Source organism: Cajanus cajan, chromosome 4, assembly GCF_000230855.2.
Source record: "Cajanus cajan strain Asha chromosome 4, NIPB_CcT2T_4, whole genome shotgun sequence".
In the NCBI taxonomy this organism is placed as follows: Eukaryota; Viridiplantae; Streptophyta; class Magnoliopsida; order Fabales; family Fabaceae; genus Cajanus; species Cajanus cajan.
In genome coordinates, this window is record NC_138520.1 from 57,466,329 (window position 1) to 57,482,478 (window position 16,150).

At 25.4% G+C, this 16,150-nt stretch overlaps 1 protein-coding gene, 1 long non-coding RNA gene and 1 pseudogene across 8 annotated transcripts; all 3 read right to left on the reverse strand.

The window, feature by feature from the left end:
- Positions 1-682: 682 nt before the first annotated feature.
- On the reverse strand, positions 683-6,062 carry LOC109788210 (cellulose synthase, putative (DUF1644)). Of its 7 annotated transcripts, none has more exons than XM_020346888.3 (2): positions 5,967-6,062; positions 683-4,148 (listed from the first exon to the last, which is right to left on the reverse strand). In XM_020346888.3, the coding sequence occupies exon 2, from the start codon at positions 2,378-2,380 to the stop codon at positions 1,226-1,228; it is 1,155 nt and encodes a 384-aa protein (XP_020202477.1). In that variant the 5' UTR covers positions 2,381-4,148; positions 5,967-6,062; the 3' UTR covers positions 683-1,225. The 7 variants fall into 7 exon arrangements, with proteins under 7 accessions (XP_020202477.1, XP_082928785.1, XP_020202479.1 ...); XM_083072659.1 differs by lacking the exon at positions 5,967-6,062 and having other exon boundaries at positions 683-1,091; positions 1,206-5,937; XM_020346890.3 differs by lacking the exon at positions 5,967-6,062 and having other exon boundaries at positions 683-1,112; positions 1,206-5,937.
- Positions 6,063-6,374: 312 nt separating this feature from the next.
- LOC145957388 (uncharacterized) lies at positions 6,375-9,087 on the reverse strand (annotated as a pseudogene).
- Positions 9,088-14,705: 5,618 nt separating this feature from the next.
- LOC145956869 (uncharacterized) lies at positions 14,706-16,150 on the reverse strand. Its single transcript, XR_014433176.1, has 2 exons — positions 15,908-16,150; positions 14,706-15,023 (listed from the first exon to the last, which is right to left on the reverse strand). It is a non-coding gene; the product is annotated as an uncharacterized LOC145956869 (long non-coding RNA).

A 16,150-nucleotide genomic window follows, 5' to 3' on the forward strand; every position in this document is an offset into this window, starting at 1 on the left:
CCACCTTGGTAAAAAAAAATTTCCAATTACATTTTCTCTCTCAATATACTAGACAATCTAAGATCTTACTTAAAAAGACCAAATTCAATATTACTCAAACTAACAATTTGTTGATAGAGAATAGTGGTCTTTAGTAAATAATAGTGTGCTTTTCAACTAATAATAAATAATAAATTATTAAAATTTCAACATATTTCACTTCATTGTAACTCTATTTTATCTTTTATATACATCTCTTATTTTGAAAGAACTTGCTAATGTTAAAATAATGTTTGATTAACAATAATCACATTTTTCAAACATAAATTAACTTTAGAATACAGTATGAATTGTGTTCATGGATAGTTCATGGATAAAATAAATAAATAAATGCTTGAGCACTCATATCGTAATTAATGGATAAGAGTATAGATTGAAACAAAGTGTGCAAAGTTTGTCTAATTACAAACTAAATCTTATCCCACAAATTTTACTTTTTTCTTTCTCTCTCTACATTTGTATCAACTTGATTTAGTATATTTAAACATTTAAATACTAAAGTTGTTTTGACAGCTCCCCTACATCACAGACCAGTTCAGTTACTTTTCTAAATCAAACACTTTCTTTTGTCCCTTTCATCCTTTCAATTCAATGACCTAGAAATAATAACTATTTTGAAGCATAGGCCACACGTGTGACAATGTTTCAGGTGAGAGCACTTGTTTGGATTTTGTCATGAGATCCAAGCAAACAAAGATACAATGTGCCATATAAGAATCACACAATACACCCAAGCTTAAAACAAACAATTTAGTAAAGGTAAGGATCGAACAACATTGACTATGCAACTTGTACAGAATACCAGTATTTAACTATGCCTCAACCTTCCAAATCACCCAGTGGTTTAGTGTTCCAAATGCTAAATGCCTTAACATTAAAAGGGGATTTGAAAACGTCCTTCTAGAAATTTTACTTGCACCAATGAAACTAGTGTTTAAGAATTTGTCCATGATTATTCTGAACTTGCTACTTCAGCATACTCTACGGGGTCCAAAGCTGGTACATAGGCCTGAATGCATGTTTTATTTCCCATACACAACTTTGAACAAGTTCTGCATGCTGATCAAACAATTCTAGTGAAGAAATCAAGTGGATTAACCGATGACAAATTTGAAACAGTTCAAGTAATACAAGTTCCTGACAAAAGATTGAATTACAAATATTACCAGATAGATGATGGCACTCATCATGGTTGGTCTTCATTGGACCTTGTTCGGGTCAGACGTCGACGCCTCCTTGGCACAGGAGATGCATCTTCACCCACATCGCTAAACATACGTAGATCATCATCAACATTGTTATCATGAAGACCCAATAGATTTTCACCCCAAAGATAGCGCCGACGTTCAGATGAACGCCGGTGCCTTGTCCATGCCCTCGAATGAGCTCTTGGTTCCCTAACAATTTCAATGGTACTATCCATCATCTGAAACAAGATGGTGGTGGTTAACCAAGGCCTGTTGGCATTGATATCGTTGCCTTCATGTTCATCTGATAACCTACCAATACCATCTCCGTTCTCAAGAGCATAATCACCAACTAGCACAGCTCCTGGCATAGCAGACTGAATAGCACTCACAATGTCACCATATTCTCTCTGGCGCTCAAAATGTCGCCAGGCTCTTTGTCGTGTAGGATCAACGTCGGAGGGACGAGAAGTAGGATGAACTCTCCTTGCATGCCGACGCAATCCCAGATAATCACCTACAAATGAACAGGAGTCCCTTGAGCAACTTCTCTTCTTCATGTTGAGATAATTTCTAGCCTCTTCATGCACCTCCCAGCCCAATACTATGCCTCGACATAAAGGGCATTTCAAGTTCAATTTTGAGTCAGATGAATTATCTACATCAAAATCCTCAAGCACAGCCCTGTCCTGCAAGGTCTCAGAATCAGCAGTTTCTAAAATGCCTTCATCATGTGGGTCTAAATGTCTACTTGGATCTTGGGCATCACCCTGTCTTGATCCTTGTGCAAGTCCAACAGACAATAGAGTATTAATTTCATTTTGATGGAGTTCATTAACATCATGCATGTCAGATTGCACAGTAAGGTTAATATCAAAAATATTACCAGAGATGTTTGTGTTTACAAGAGAACTTGGTAAATTTTGGTTCTCCTTAGAATTGTCCCTCATTTTTTTAAATCGGTCCAGGCAATTTGAATGTCTATAACTTGTGTCACAAATGTAAGATCTGCAGCCCTTCTCATGAGAGCTGCAAAGGAGGAGAACAGCATTATGTGGATGGTCCATGCAGATAGGACATGAAACTTCATCCAATTCTTTGTGAAGAGCATGGATATCTGAATCACTACATAATCTTCTCTTAACACCAGCCATCTTCTTCGCACGGTGTTAACTACTCATCATATTGAACTAATTAGAAAAGGATGCAAGTAACCAGACATTTTTTTTTTTTTCATTTTTTCATAACAAGATAGCATAAACGCAATTTTTTTTTTACATAAGATTAAAAATCACATACACGGTCAACAGTAGAACAATTTTATTTATCTAAGAAAAGGAGAAGAGTTAGAATAAACGTGTAACAAACTGAAACTAGATATAATAAACTCCATATGAACCACTTAAGCTTTGTCCTATTGTGAATGTATGTGCCCAAGCATGTATAAACAACAGCAATTTGCACAATGATAAGATTGATTGATAATATTTTTCAAACTTCTGGTTAATTCCTTTCCCCCAATATCTATGTATTCCTTTATATTTAATTCTATCGTCCTTTCTTTCTCCCTCTCAAACATTAATAAGCGATAAAAAGTACAAATGGGAAAATTTGACTTTGACTAAATATTGTATAACCTTTTCCCTTTTTTCCACACAACAGTGAAGCCTATATATACTATCCTTCCTACACAAAACGAAAAACAAGAATGTAATATTTTGATTCTATCATTTCTCTGTATGATTTTGAAATTTAAATCGCCAATGAATATAATCTTCATCTAGGGTACTAATATGTTGAGTCTGCGGTGCATCCATTAATTTATAATTTAAAATGACATATATAACACCATTTTCCCTCCCCAGATGTTCAACTTACCTGACACATTTTTTTCCCTCAACTACAAAGAAATCCATATAAAAGAGAAATAAAAAAATTAAAAAAAAAAAATAGACTGATAAGCAGAATAAACTGTTGACATCACAAATTGAACAACTAACCAAATTATTAGGTTGTTCCAATTGCAACATTTGAATTATAGATTTAAAAAAAAAGTGAAGTTACTTTTTGTTACTTCCTGATAGACATCAATATAACTTTATCTTGGATTCAAAACAAAGCATTTGACTAGGATATCAAATCATCACTCAACAGATTCTTTAAACTAAAAGACCTACACTAGAACGGTGCCATTGCTTAACACTGAATAAAACTACTTCAATAGGAATGGACTATGACAAGCAATCTTATCTTCCGAAACTATATTTTGTATCTTTACCAAAATCTGAACATACAATACCCAAATGTAAAGGCACTTTTCTCTAGTAACTATTTATCTACTACTTGAAGCAAATCCCAAATGAATAATTATCATATGGTAAAAGAAAATTAAAACAAATTCTTTCTGGCCCAAGAAAAATACAGAGTCCTCATAGAAGAAAATTAGGTCTCGTCATTGTAGCAATCCAGTTTCTCTCATAGAAAAAAACTAGTTATCCATAAAAGTGTTTGAAGTTTTAACTGATAAATATGACTAGCAAAAATTTATTAATGGAAAATATGAAAAAGGAGATCCATACAAGGCAAGAAATTAAGTAGTTCAAAGAAAGATTTAGTGTGGGCAATGCAAAAGACGTTTCTCAAAATGGAAATAAAGGACATGGGGGTAACAATATGATGTATTGATTGCTCATAAACTTACCAAGGCAATAAGCTCTAGCTATAATCCCTACCAAAGGCTTCTGAGGCTCAGTTTGTAATTATAAGAACTTTAGTTGACTTCACAAAAGAATCAGAGGGTAATCACTCATGCAATGCTCCAAAGTACGTTACAAATAATGAATCAATGTATACAACAATCTTGGACAAATGTACAACTAACGAACACTTCTGTACAACAGAATCACCAACAAGCCCCAAAATCTGCGGGTACACCACCAAAAAGGAAGAAAAAGACTATGTTCAGCAACACAAGATCTCAATCCAATAAATTTCAACATTTTAAATCTAGAAATCAGCAGCTAGAAATAGAACCATATGAACAGAGAAATAAGGACACTTCAATCAAACTGATTCATCAACACAATATTATACTTTGAATAAGATAATGTTGGGAAAATTTGCTATTATAACATGTTCTTTGGTGAATCACCTAATATGCCAGATCACAAGTCACAACATGGATTCTGGGTGATCCAGGTTCACCAATGAATCCCATAACCATTTATTTTTGTTTTTGTTTCTTTTATTTTTTTATTTTTATCTAAGAACATCATATAAAGCAGTGGCGGTCTGCAAAAGTGTAATTCAACCTAGGAAAGGGTAGGAATAAAACTGACATTATGAAATGGGATAAATGGGGGAATGAGTTTTTCTAGTTATTTGAGTAAAACTCAAATGAACATTAAGCAATAATGCAAGTTTGTAAATAAGAAACAAAAGGACTTCAATGCGTTATTGTTACTGAAGCAACTAACCGGAAATATCATGAGTGGCTAGAGTGCTAGACTTATTTTCCAGAACAGCATGTTGGTTTTATTACTTTGGGACAGAAAAATTCAGGAAATTACTAAAACACTATGAGAAGGTATCTTATGACATCGATAATGGCCACAAAAAAGTGAGGTTAGCAGGGTAGGCAGGAATTCTTCCTATCCAATACAACCAAGGTGTCCAATTACAGCTACTTAGGATCATCAAATGAAATTTTACACATTCAGGATGCTTATCCCTCATACCCTTCAAAAGTCCAAAAGCATCGAAGAATTAAGCACTATTAAAGTCGTATAAGCAATCAAATAGACATGGATCACAACAGAGTATCAAATTTGATTCTCTACCCAATATCAAATATCAAGTAGAAACTAACAGAATTAAAGATAGACATATGGAAAAAAAAATAACAAAATTCCACACAGCAGTATTAACCCACAAAGTTTTGTAAGTTTTCAAGATTAATGAACAACAGGGAACGAATTATTTCTCCAAACAAGACATCTACTACACAAATTTACATAGATAATCAAGAAAACTAGTAGAGATTTCCAAGCAGAAACCTCTTTCAATAACAAACATGGAAACTGTAGAACATTCCAATTGCACCCCATCCAATCCCCAAATCCAACACAAAAAATTAGAACCAACTGGAATGAAGAAATAGAAAGGAATCCCATAAAAGATTGGGGATAAAAATTGTTCCAATTTCCAAAACCCAATTAAATCATAAGGAAAGGGATATCCATGGCACAAACCCCAGATCAACATCCAATCATCACACCAATTCAAAACAAACCCTAAACCTAACCCCAAACCCAAACCCTGAACAAAATTAAATCATCATAAAAATTCATGAATTTTCATGGGGAAATTAAAGTAAAAAAAGCATCATAGCACAATAACCAAAGTGAAAGAGAAAAACCAAACCCAATTAGGATCCAGAAAGATAAATTGCAGATACTAACAAAAAAAAAAATCGAATATTTAGCAGAACAAAAGATGGGGATTTACAAAAAAGGGTTGATTTTTATTTTTATTTTTTTTCCTTCCTCTTCTGGGGTTGGTCTATGCAAGAGATCTCAAAGGATGCAGAGAAGAAACAAGACACGGAAAAAATTGGAATTCCAACATAGAGGGTTTTATTACTTATTTATTTAATATAATATAACATATATAATAGAATAGAATTGGGACAAACAAAGATGAAATTTGTAACCAAAAAAAATTTGAAAATGCAGCCTGCACCTATCAACAAGGATATTGATTCACGGGTCCAAACACATTGGGCTAAATCGTGGGTTTAAAACATGAAACTGGTAGGGTACGTATTCGTATACGAATAAGATACATCCAGACATGTATTCCTTCTCTTAATAAAATCTAGAGAAAAAAAAAAATTTGAATTTTTTTTCATACTTTTTTATGAGATGAGATGATTAAAAAAATTAAAGATAGATAAAAATTATATTTTTATATTTTATCTTACTTTTATATTTATTTTAATTTTTTATATGTTAAAATATTTATTGTAATTTTTTATTTTTTATATTTAAATCAATTTATTTCTTTTAAAATAATATTATTTTTAACTAGCGGGGCCGAGGCACTTCGTGCCTCTATGAATTTTATCTCTAATTTTAAAATAAGGCACGGATTGAATGAATTCAATCTTGACATATAATTTTATAAATAATTTTACACAATATAATATGATAAATTCAATCATTGTTCATTGATGAAGTGCATAATAATCAAAACATGATAGAAGGCCAGTTCATATAAAATAAAAATTTATGTTCTACATAGTTATATTTTCAATAATTGAATAAAATAATATATAATAATAAAATGTAATTTTTCCATCATAAATTTTTTTTAATAGGAAGATCAAATAATGAATTCGCTTCAGGACGATTTATAGCTTCCCTGCAAATTATGAACGAAAGTAACGAAATTAAATGTCAATAAATAATAAACAACATTTTAAATAAATAATAATTAAATTGCATAATGTCATACTTTTCGAGAATAAATTTTAATTCTTTATAAAATGCATCGTCTATAATTTCTTTAACTTTAAAAAACTACATAAACAAATAATATAGTGTCAAGTATGAATATGAGAGATTTAATATTTGATGTAAATTTTTATAGGTTACGAAAAAAATTACAACCTCAAAAATGGAGATATCTTGTTTTGCATGAAAGTTATTAATATGACAGACATTACTCGATCTTGCATTTTCAAGTATCCTATTATTGTAAAAAATATGAGTTAGAATTTATTTAAATTAGCTAATAATACAACTATATTTTTATATATATGAAATTATCACATATAAACTATTTTTAGAACCATATTATTATATTACGTTTCTAATTTTTGAGACAACAATTCTTTTTTCACCATTTTCCAAAGTTGGGTTTTATCTACTATTACTTTAGAACTCTACCCAATAGAATATATACTTTTAAACGATGAACCTGTCACAAAGAAAATACAATTAAAATTGATAAGCAATAACAAAATATGAAGTCTAACTATGAATTAAATTGAACATTGTTGTCAATGAGAGAAATTGTTGAGAGTGAATCATTGTCCTTCCAAATATTCCATAATTTTTCAAAGTCATCCTCCTAGTAAACATAAGTAATATAATGAAAAATAGATGATAATAAAGTTGCATAATAAAAGGTGAATAAATATGTTATCACTTACCTGTTTGTCAAAATACATATTCAAATTCTTTTTATTGATCTCTTCATATAACTGGAGGATCTCGTTGAATCTTAATTTGACTGTAGATAAAAAAATAAAAGAAACAAATTTTAGTTTTTGTATATCAGTATCAAGTATTAATTTAAATCCATCATAGTTATAAATTAAAAGGGGCAACACCTGATTTTGAGATAACAAAATTTCTTTAAAAACAATATTTTTCGTAAAGTTTCCATCTTCCCCTTCAAGTTTTCCTTCTTTAATAAGAATTTTCGTTGAAGCTTGAGAAACACCTCTTGACAAAGCAACATATAATTGACCATGACCAAAAACATGTCGCGGAAGATAAATTCCAACATTAGGTATTGTTTGTCCCTGTGACTTATTTATGGTAATTACAAAACTTAGTTTCACAGGAAATTGCTTCCTAATAAGTACAAAGGGAAGTCCTGCACTTTCTGTTGTCTTATGTTTAATCCTGGGCAAAAAATATCTCTTTCCATCATTATGACTTGTTAGGATTTCAACATCCAACATATTCATAAAGAATCCATGGCATAATAACCTTGTTCCATTACATAAGCCAGCTTTAGGATCTATGTTTCGCAACAACATCAACGGAGCACCTTTTTTAACCTACAGATTATGTGGTGGAAAACCACCTAGAGTAATAGAGTGCAAGTATTCTTGTTGATATAAGTTGTGTGTGTCTCCTTCAACCTCATCAAATGATAACAAATGTTGTTCTTCTCCTAGGAATTGGTTGATGATAATGTCATTAAGGTTTTGAACATCCTCATTTTTTGGTGTTAGTATGGCTCTTTGTACCATATAAGAAGCATCTCATGTATGAGATTCTAAATGTGAAAATGTGTCACAAATAATTTTTTGTATTGAATTTTCCCCTTCCCATGTTATTTCAATTTGATGGGGAACTTTGACCATATCATCCAATTTGATAGGTTCATTACCATCTGCAATGCGCATAAGATATTCAGCAAAATTAGGATCTTGTAATGATCGCATGTTTTGTCTCAAATGTAAAACCTTTGTGATAGGCCATAAATGAGACCTAACAATACATGCATATATCATTTGTGCCTTAGTACCCTTTGGAACAACAGGAAACACCTGATGAAAATCCCCTCCCAATATCATGATTTTACCACCAAATGGAGCATTACAATCTAGAATATCCTTTAAAATTAAGATTTGAAATTTTCACACTATTAAAATTGAAATTAAATTTAATGTTGGTCATAATTTAAATTTTACTTTTGAATAGTTATTTTAAATTTAAAATTGTTGAAAAAATAATGAAGAAAAATAGAAATCATTGTTAAAAAGGACTAAACTTACATACATAGTTAAGAAAATGTATAAAACAATTAATTGTTAGAAGTTATAGTTTATTATTGTTTTGTCTTTAGTATGCAAAATACCAACTATTGATAAATACTCAAAAAATACCAACAATAATGAAGATTCAAAAGAGAGGAATAATAAAAACCTTACGGCCGTGGATCCGGAATTGATAAAGCCTAATTCCGTTTGCCTTTAAGAAATCGGATGTGGACTCTGGATACAGTTCAAGACACAAACAAACATTATTCTTTTAAGTTAAGTGTAAATTACATTTATATCCATTAAAGTTTTAGGAAATTGTATATATACTTTGTTGAATTGTTTAAAAAATAGTATATTAATTAAGTCACACATTACTGAAACCTATGTTATTTGTTTAATTATTTTAAAAATATGACATTATATCATTAATAATAAAAAAATATGTACAATTTTTCAATAAATAAATTTGTCTCTTTCCAATTGATGGTTTGGAGACACTTTTGCATGCACTAAAGAAGCCAATAAAACACAAAAAGAATGTAGTAGAAAAAAATGAAGATGAGATTGAAAGAATGTACCAGAGTAACTATTTAGGAGCATTAATTAGTGAAAAATTAAGTTTTCCATAAAAATGAAGATGAACTGTTAGATGATGAAACTGCATAATCCCAACAAATCTCAAAATGCCTACACAGTATGTTAACAATCCCTAATCTACACTAACACTATATAATTCACAGATTTTCACAAAAAATCACAAACAAATCATACAGACAATAACCTGGAAAAAAAACTGCAAAACTAATAAAATATCATTTTGAATCCTTACATGCGATGAATTTGTAAGTAAAAAAAAGAAAAAAGAAAATCGTAACATGCGAATATATAATAGTTATGAAAATCATATAATCCATTAAATGTTTTTTAAAACTGCACATCATGAAAGAGATCGTATCATCCTCTACGAAAATATAGGACCGAAAAATAGATAGGCAAAAATTTATTTTTTTAAATAAAATAAAGTGATGTAGCAAATTTAAAGTCACGTAGCGAAAATTGAAGTAAATGAATGAGTGAATTTACACACAAATGAAACAAAACCAAAGACTAAATGTGACTTCCTGTGTTATGTGTATGAATGCACGTGTGAACCACAAATTGACATGCACTTTAAAAAAAACTATTTCTTATAACATGGAAGCACCAAAAATAAATTTAAACAAAATAAAAACATTGTATGTGCTTTTATTATCACAAACACAGAGACAGAGACAGAGGAATAAAAACCTTATGGTGGAAACGGTGCGTTTCACGTTTGAATCATCCTGGAATTGAAATAGTCAACCTTATAAACCACAAAGACGTACTTAAAAATAGAGATAGATTTTTATGTAGTAAGGCGGAGAAGAGCACAAATTTCAGTGAAGTAACGCGTTCATAATTAACGAATTAGGGTCCCATTCACGCTACTAAATTAATTCGTTCAATTTTTTTCTACTTTTTATTTCGTTAATATTTTCTATTATTTATTTGGCATACAAGAAGGATTTTAAATAAAAGTCACCATTGAGAATATCTTCATGATTCACGTTAAATTTCAAAACTTTGCTTTAATTTTATTTAACAATCATAATATGTACCATTAAATAATAACAATAAATTTTTTATAATGAAATTAATTACATACATTTATGTAATTAATAAACTGAATGTATTTCTCAAGTTTAGTCTTTTTTTTACAATTCTTTTTTTTTTTTTGTGTATTATTTTTACAAAGAATTTAATTTTACTGAAGTTATTAAAAAAGTAAATTTTAAATATATCTATTTTCTAAATTGATTTTTCCCTTTAAAATTATAAAAAAAAAATCATATTTAAACTTACTATCTTAACACATTTAAAAATTTAAATATATAACTATATTTTAATACAAATTCAAATGTAATATATGTCTAAGTTTAAAGTTTAAATCTTAAGTTTTAAATTTTAAATGCTAAATTACGAATTTTAAATTTTAACTTTTAAAATTTAAATTTTAACTTTTAAAATTTAAAATTTAAATTATAAATTATAAATTATAAATTATAAATTATAAATTATGAAATATAAATTATGAAATATGAATTATGAATTATGAATTATGAATTATGAATTATGAATTATGAATTATGAATTATGAATTATGAATTATGAATTATGAATTATGAATTATGAATTATGAATTATGAATTATGAATTATGAATTATGAATTATGAATTATGAATTATGAATTATGAATTATGAATTATGAATTATGAATTATGAATTATGAATTATGAATTATGAATTATGAATTATGAATTATGAATTATGAATTATGAATTATGAATTATGAATTATGAATTATAAATTATAAATTATAAATTATAAATTATAAATTTTAAATTTTAAATTTTAAATTTTAAATTTTAAATTTTAAATTTTAAATTTTAAATTTTAGATTTTATATTTTAAATTTTACATTTTAAATTTAAGATTGTAGATTTTAAATTTTAAAATTTAAAATTTAAACTTTAAATTTAAATTTTAAAATTTTAAAATATAGATTTTAAATTGTAAATTTTAAAATTTATATTTAAAATATCTCTATTTTCGGAATTCATTTTTTCCCTTTAAAATTATAAAAAAAATCACATTTATATTTACTATCTTAATAGATTTATAAATTTAAATATATAACTATATTTTATTAAGAATTCAAATTTAATATATGCCTAATTTTAAATTTTAAATTTTATATTTTAAATTCTGAATTTTAAATTTTAAATTTTAAATTTTAAATTTTAAATTTTAAATTTTAAATTTTAAATTTTGAATTTTAAATTTTAAATTTTAAATTTTAAATTTTGAATTTTAAATTTTAAATTTTAAATTCTAAATTCTAAATTACAAATTATAAATTTTAACTTTTAAAATTTAAAATATAAATTTTAAATTTTAGATTTCAAATTTTAAATTTTAAATTTTAAATTCTAGATTTTAGATTTTGAATTTTACAATTTAAACTTTAAACTTTAAATTTAAAATTTTAAACTTTAGATTTTAAATTTTAAATTTTAAATTATAAATTATAAATTTTTAAATTTTAAATTTTTTAATTATAAATTTTTTAATTTTAGATTTTAGATTTTAGATTTTAAATTTTAAATTTTAAATTTTAAATTTTAGATTTTAAATTTGAAATTTGAAATTTTAAATTTGAAATTTGAAATTTGAAATTTTAAATTTAAAATTTGAAATTTTAAATTTGAAATTTGAAATTTTAAATTTGAAGTTTGAAATTTTAAATTTTAAATTTGAAATTTGAAATTTGAAATTTGAAATTTGAAATTTGAAATTTGAAATTTGAAATTTTAAATTTTAAATTTGAAATTTGAAATTTGAAATTTGAAATTTGAAATTTGAAATTTGAAATTTTAAATTTTAAATTTGAAATTTTAAATTTTAAATTTTAAATTTTAAATTTTAAATTTTAAATTTTAAATTTTAAATTTTAAATTTTAAATTTTAAATTTTAAATTTTAAATTTTAAATTTTAAATTTTAAATTTTAAATTTTAAATTTTAAATTTTAAATTTTAAATTTTAAATTTTAAATTTTAAATTTTAAATTTTAAATTTTAAATTTTAAATTTTAAATTTTAAATTTTAAATTTTAAATTTTAAATTTTAAATTTTAAATTTTAAATTTTAAATTTAAATTTGAAATTTGAAAATTGAAATTTTAGATTTTAGATTTTAGATTGTACATTGTAGATCGTAGATTTTAGATTTTAGATTTTATATTTTCGATTTTAGATTTTAGATTTTATATTTTCGATTTTAGATTTTAGATTTTAAGCTTTAGCTTTTAAATTTTAAATTTTAAATATTAATTAATAAATTTTAAAATTTAAATTTTAAATTTCAAATTTTGAAAGTTGAATTTAAAATTTAAAATTTAAAATTAAAATTAAAATTTTAAATTTTAAATTCTAAATTCTAAATTACAAATTATAAATTTTAAATTTTAAATTTTAAATTTTAAACTTTAAACTTTAAACTTTAAATAAGGATATTTTAAATTTAGATTTCAAATTTTAAATTTTAAATTTTAAATTCTAGATTTTAGATTTTGAATTTTACAATTTAAACTTTAAACTTTAAATTTAAAATTTTAAACTTTAGATTTTAAATTTTAAATTTTAAATTATAAATTATAAATTTTTAAATTTTAAATTTTTTAATTATAAATTTTTTAATTTTAGATTTTAAATTTTAAATTTTAAATTTTAAATTTTAAATTTTAAATTTTAAATTTTAAATTTTAAATTTTAAATTTAAAATTTTAAATTTAAAATTTTAATTTTGAAATTTTAAATTTTAAATTTGAAATTTTAAATTTGAAATTTGAAATTTGAAATTTTAAATTTGAAATTTGAAGTTTGAAATTTTAAATTTGAAATTTGAAATTTTAAATTTTAAATTTGAAATTTGAAATTTTAAATTTGAAATTTGAAATTTTAAATTTTAAATTTTAAATTTTAAATTTGAAATTTGAAATTTGAAATTTGAAATTTGAAATTTTAAATTTTAAATTTTAAATTTTAAATTTGAAATTTGAAATTTGAAATTTGAAATTTGAAATTTTAAATTTTAAATTTTAAATTTTAAATTTTAAATTTTAAATTTTAAATTTTAAATTTTAAATTTTAAATTTTAAATTTTAAATTTTAAATTTTAAATTTTAAATTTTAAATTTAAATTTTAAATTTGAAAATTGAAATTTTAGATTTTAGATTTTAGATTGTACATTGTAGATCGTAGATTTTAGATTTTAGATTTTATATTTTCGATTTTAGATTTTAGATTTTATATTTTCGATTTTAGATTTTAGATTTTAAGCTTTAGCTTTTAAATTTTAAATTTTAAATATTAATTAATAAATTTTAAAATTTAAATTTTAAATTTCAAATTTTGAAAGTTGAATTTAAAATTTAAAATTTAAAATTAAAATTAAAATTTTAAATTTTAAATTCTAAATTCTAAATTACAAATTATAAATTTTAAATTTTAAATTTTAAATTTTAAACTTTAAACTTTAAACTTTAAATAAGGATATTTTAAATTTAGATGTTTAATAAGTTAAATAAATTTAAATTCATTGTAAAAATATAAAAAATCATTATAAAAACTAAAATTAAATAACTTAGTTAAAAAAGACTATAGTTAATAATGTAATGTAGAATTTATTTAAAAAAATATTGTTGAAAAAATCTGAAAAGAAATAATAAAATAAAATCCATTGAAATCACAAATTTAACTACAAATAATAAAAAATTCTTGAAACAAATAATATCGCAAAACAAAAAACTTTGAAACCACAATTGAACCTTTTTGTTGTTTCTAAATTACAAATTATAAATTTTAACTTTTAAAATTTAAAATATAAATTTTAAATTTTAGATTTTAGATTTTAAATTTTAAATTTTAAACTTTAAACTTTAAATAGGCATATTTTAAATTTAGATGTTTAATAAGTTGAATAAATTTTAATTCATAGTAAAAATATAAAAAATCATTATAAAAATTAAAATTAGATAACTTAGTTAAAAAAGACTATAGTTAATAATTTAATTTAGAATTTATTTAAAAAAATATTGTTGAAAAAATCTGAAAAGAAATAATAAAACAAAATCTGTTGAAATCACAAATCTAACTACAAATAATAAAAAAATCTGGAAACAAATAATATCACCAAACAAAAAACTTTGAAACCGCAATTGAACCTTTTTGTTGTTTTGGATGTGACACCCTCTACCCCAACATAATTACAATAGATATAAACCATCTATATATAAATTCTTTCTTAGTCTAATATAAAATAATTATCTCAAGTATCATTGGGTAAAAGATGCACATTCATAATTTTCAACTCTAAGTATCAAATTGTCAAGAAATAATAAAATAAAGATTATAGATTAATCCCAGTAAAGGTGGCAGAGCCTCCTAGTTAGGAATTAACTTATAATCTTTTAGTAAAATTATAATATGACAAAAATACACACTTTCAACATAAATAACATAAAAATTACAAAAGAAAAATAATAATAATTTAACAATTAGTCTAGCTAATCCCGATGTCACATCCTATCAGAGCGAAACCCAAACAGAAGCCTAAGCTTCACCACCAACATCCTCAGCCTCATGCTAATTATCTGCATCATAATTTAAATATACACAAAAATGACAAGGGAGTGAGAAACTTCTCACTCAGTTGCAGATATAGAAATAAAAGTTAAATAGCACACACACACGCAATATAATTCACATATATAATCAATCTCACATATATGCTTATGTATAATGATTTTCTTGACTTGACTCACTAATGTATGCATGTGGCGCCATACGGAAGTTGCAGAATTCATCACTGGTGACCCGAAGGCACACCTATACAATTGTCGGTGACCCTAAGGTACACCTATCATTGGTGTTCATACACCTCGTTAGCATATCGTGGGTGACCCAAAGGTACACCTTGTTAGTCGTGGGTATGCGGCCTCAGCGGCACACCTGGAGTAATATGTGCATATGATGCATGTCATACATTCACAGACTCCACCTTTAGCATGTTACACATATCATATTCATATTTCATAATTAAGAATTATTTCAATAATCCAATTTAATAGTCCAATAGTCCAACAGTCCAAACAGTCCAACAGTCCAAACAGTTCAATAGTCCAACAGTCCAACAATCCAACAGTCCAGAGGTTGCTTAGGTATCATATTTTTCAATAATAATATATTAAGATCTTTTAAGTAAAGTAGGAAGCTTAAAAGGTAATATAAGATAATAAGGAGGCTCAGCCTTCCATTTAAATAATAGATTACAAATTTATAAATACTTAGGAGGCTTAGCCTTCCATTCAAATAACAGATTCTAATATGTAAATAAATAAGATATAAAACAAAACACATCAATAATACATATTCAAAGAAATAAACAACAGGCAAGGGATCGGGAGCCAATCCAACAAACAGACTATTTAACAATTATTTCTACACCCCCAAGCAAGGTTTCCCACTCCCCCCTTACCTGGATAAATAGGAATTTGGGCAGAATCTCCTCTCTTTCTCCTTAAACCGGAACCGGAACTAGAGCAGAACCTTCTCTATTCTCCTCCTCTTTTCACAACCTAGGCAGAACCTTCTCTCTTATTTTCTCTTTCTATCTCTCTAGAATTCCTTCTCTCTAAACTTTTCTTCTCTCTAGTTATGAATTTTCAAAATCCTTAGGTCCCTATTTATAGAAATTTTGAAGTTACTATGCACTATGCAC

Bases quoted from the DNA above. Each gene is read 5' to 3' on its own strand.
- LOC109788210 (XM_020346888.3), bottom strand. From the start codon at position 2,380: ATGGCTGGTGTTAAGAGAAGATTATGTAGTGATTCAGATATCCATGCT.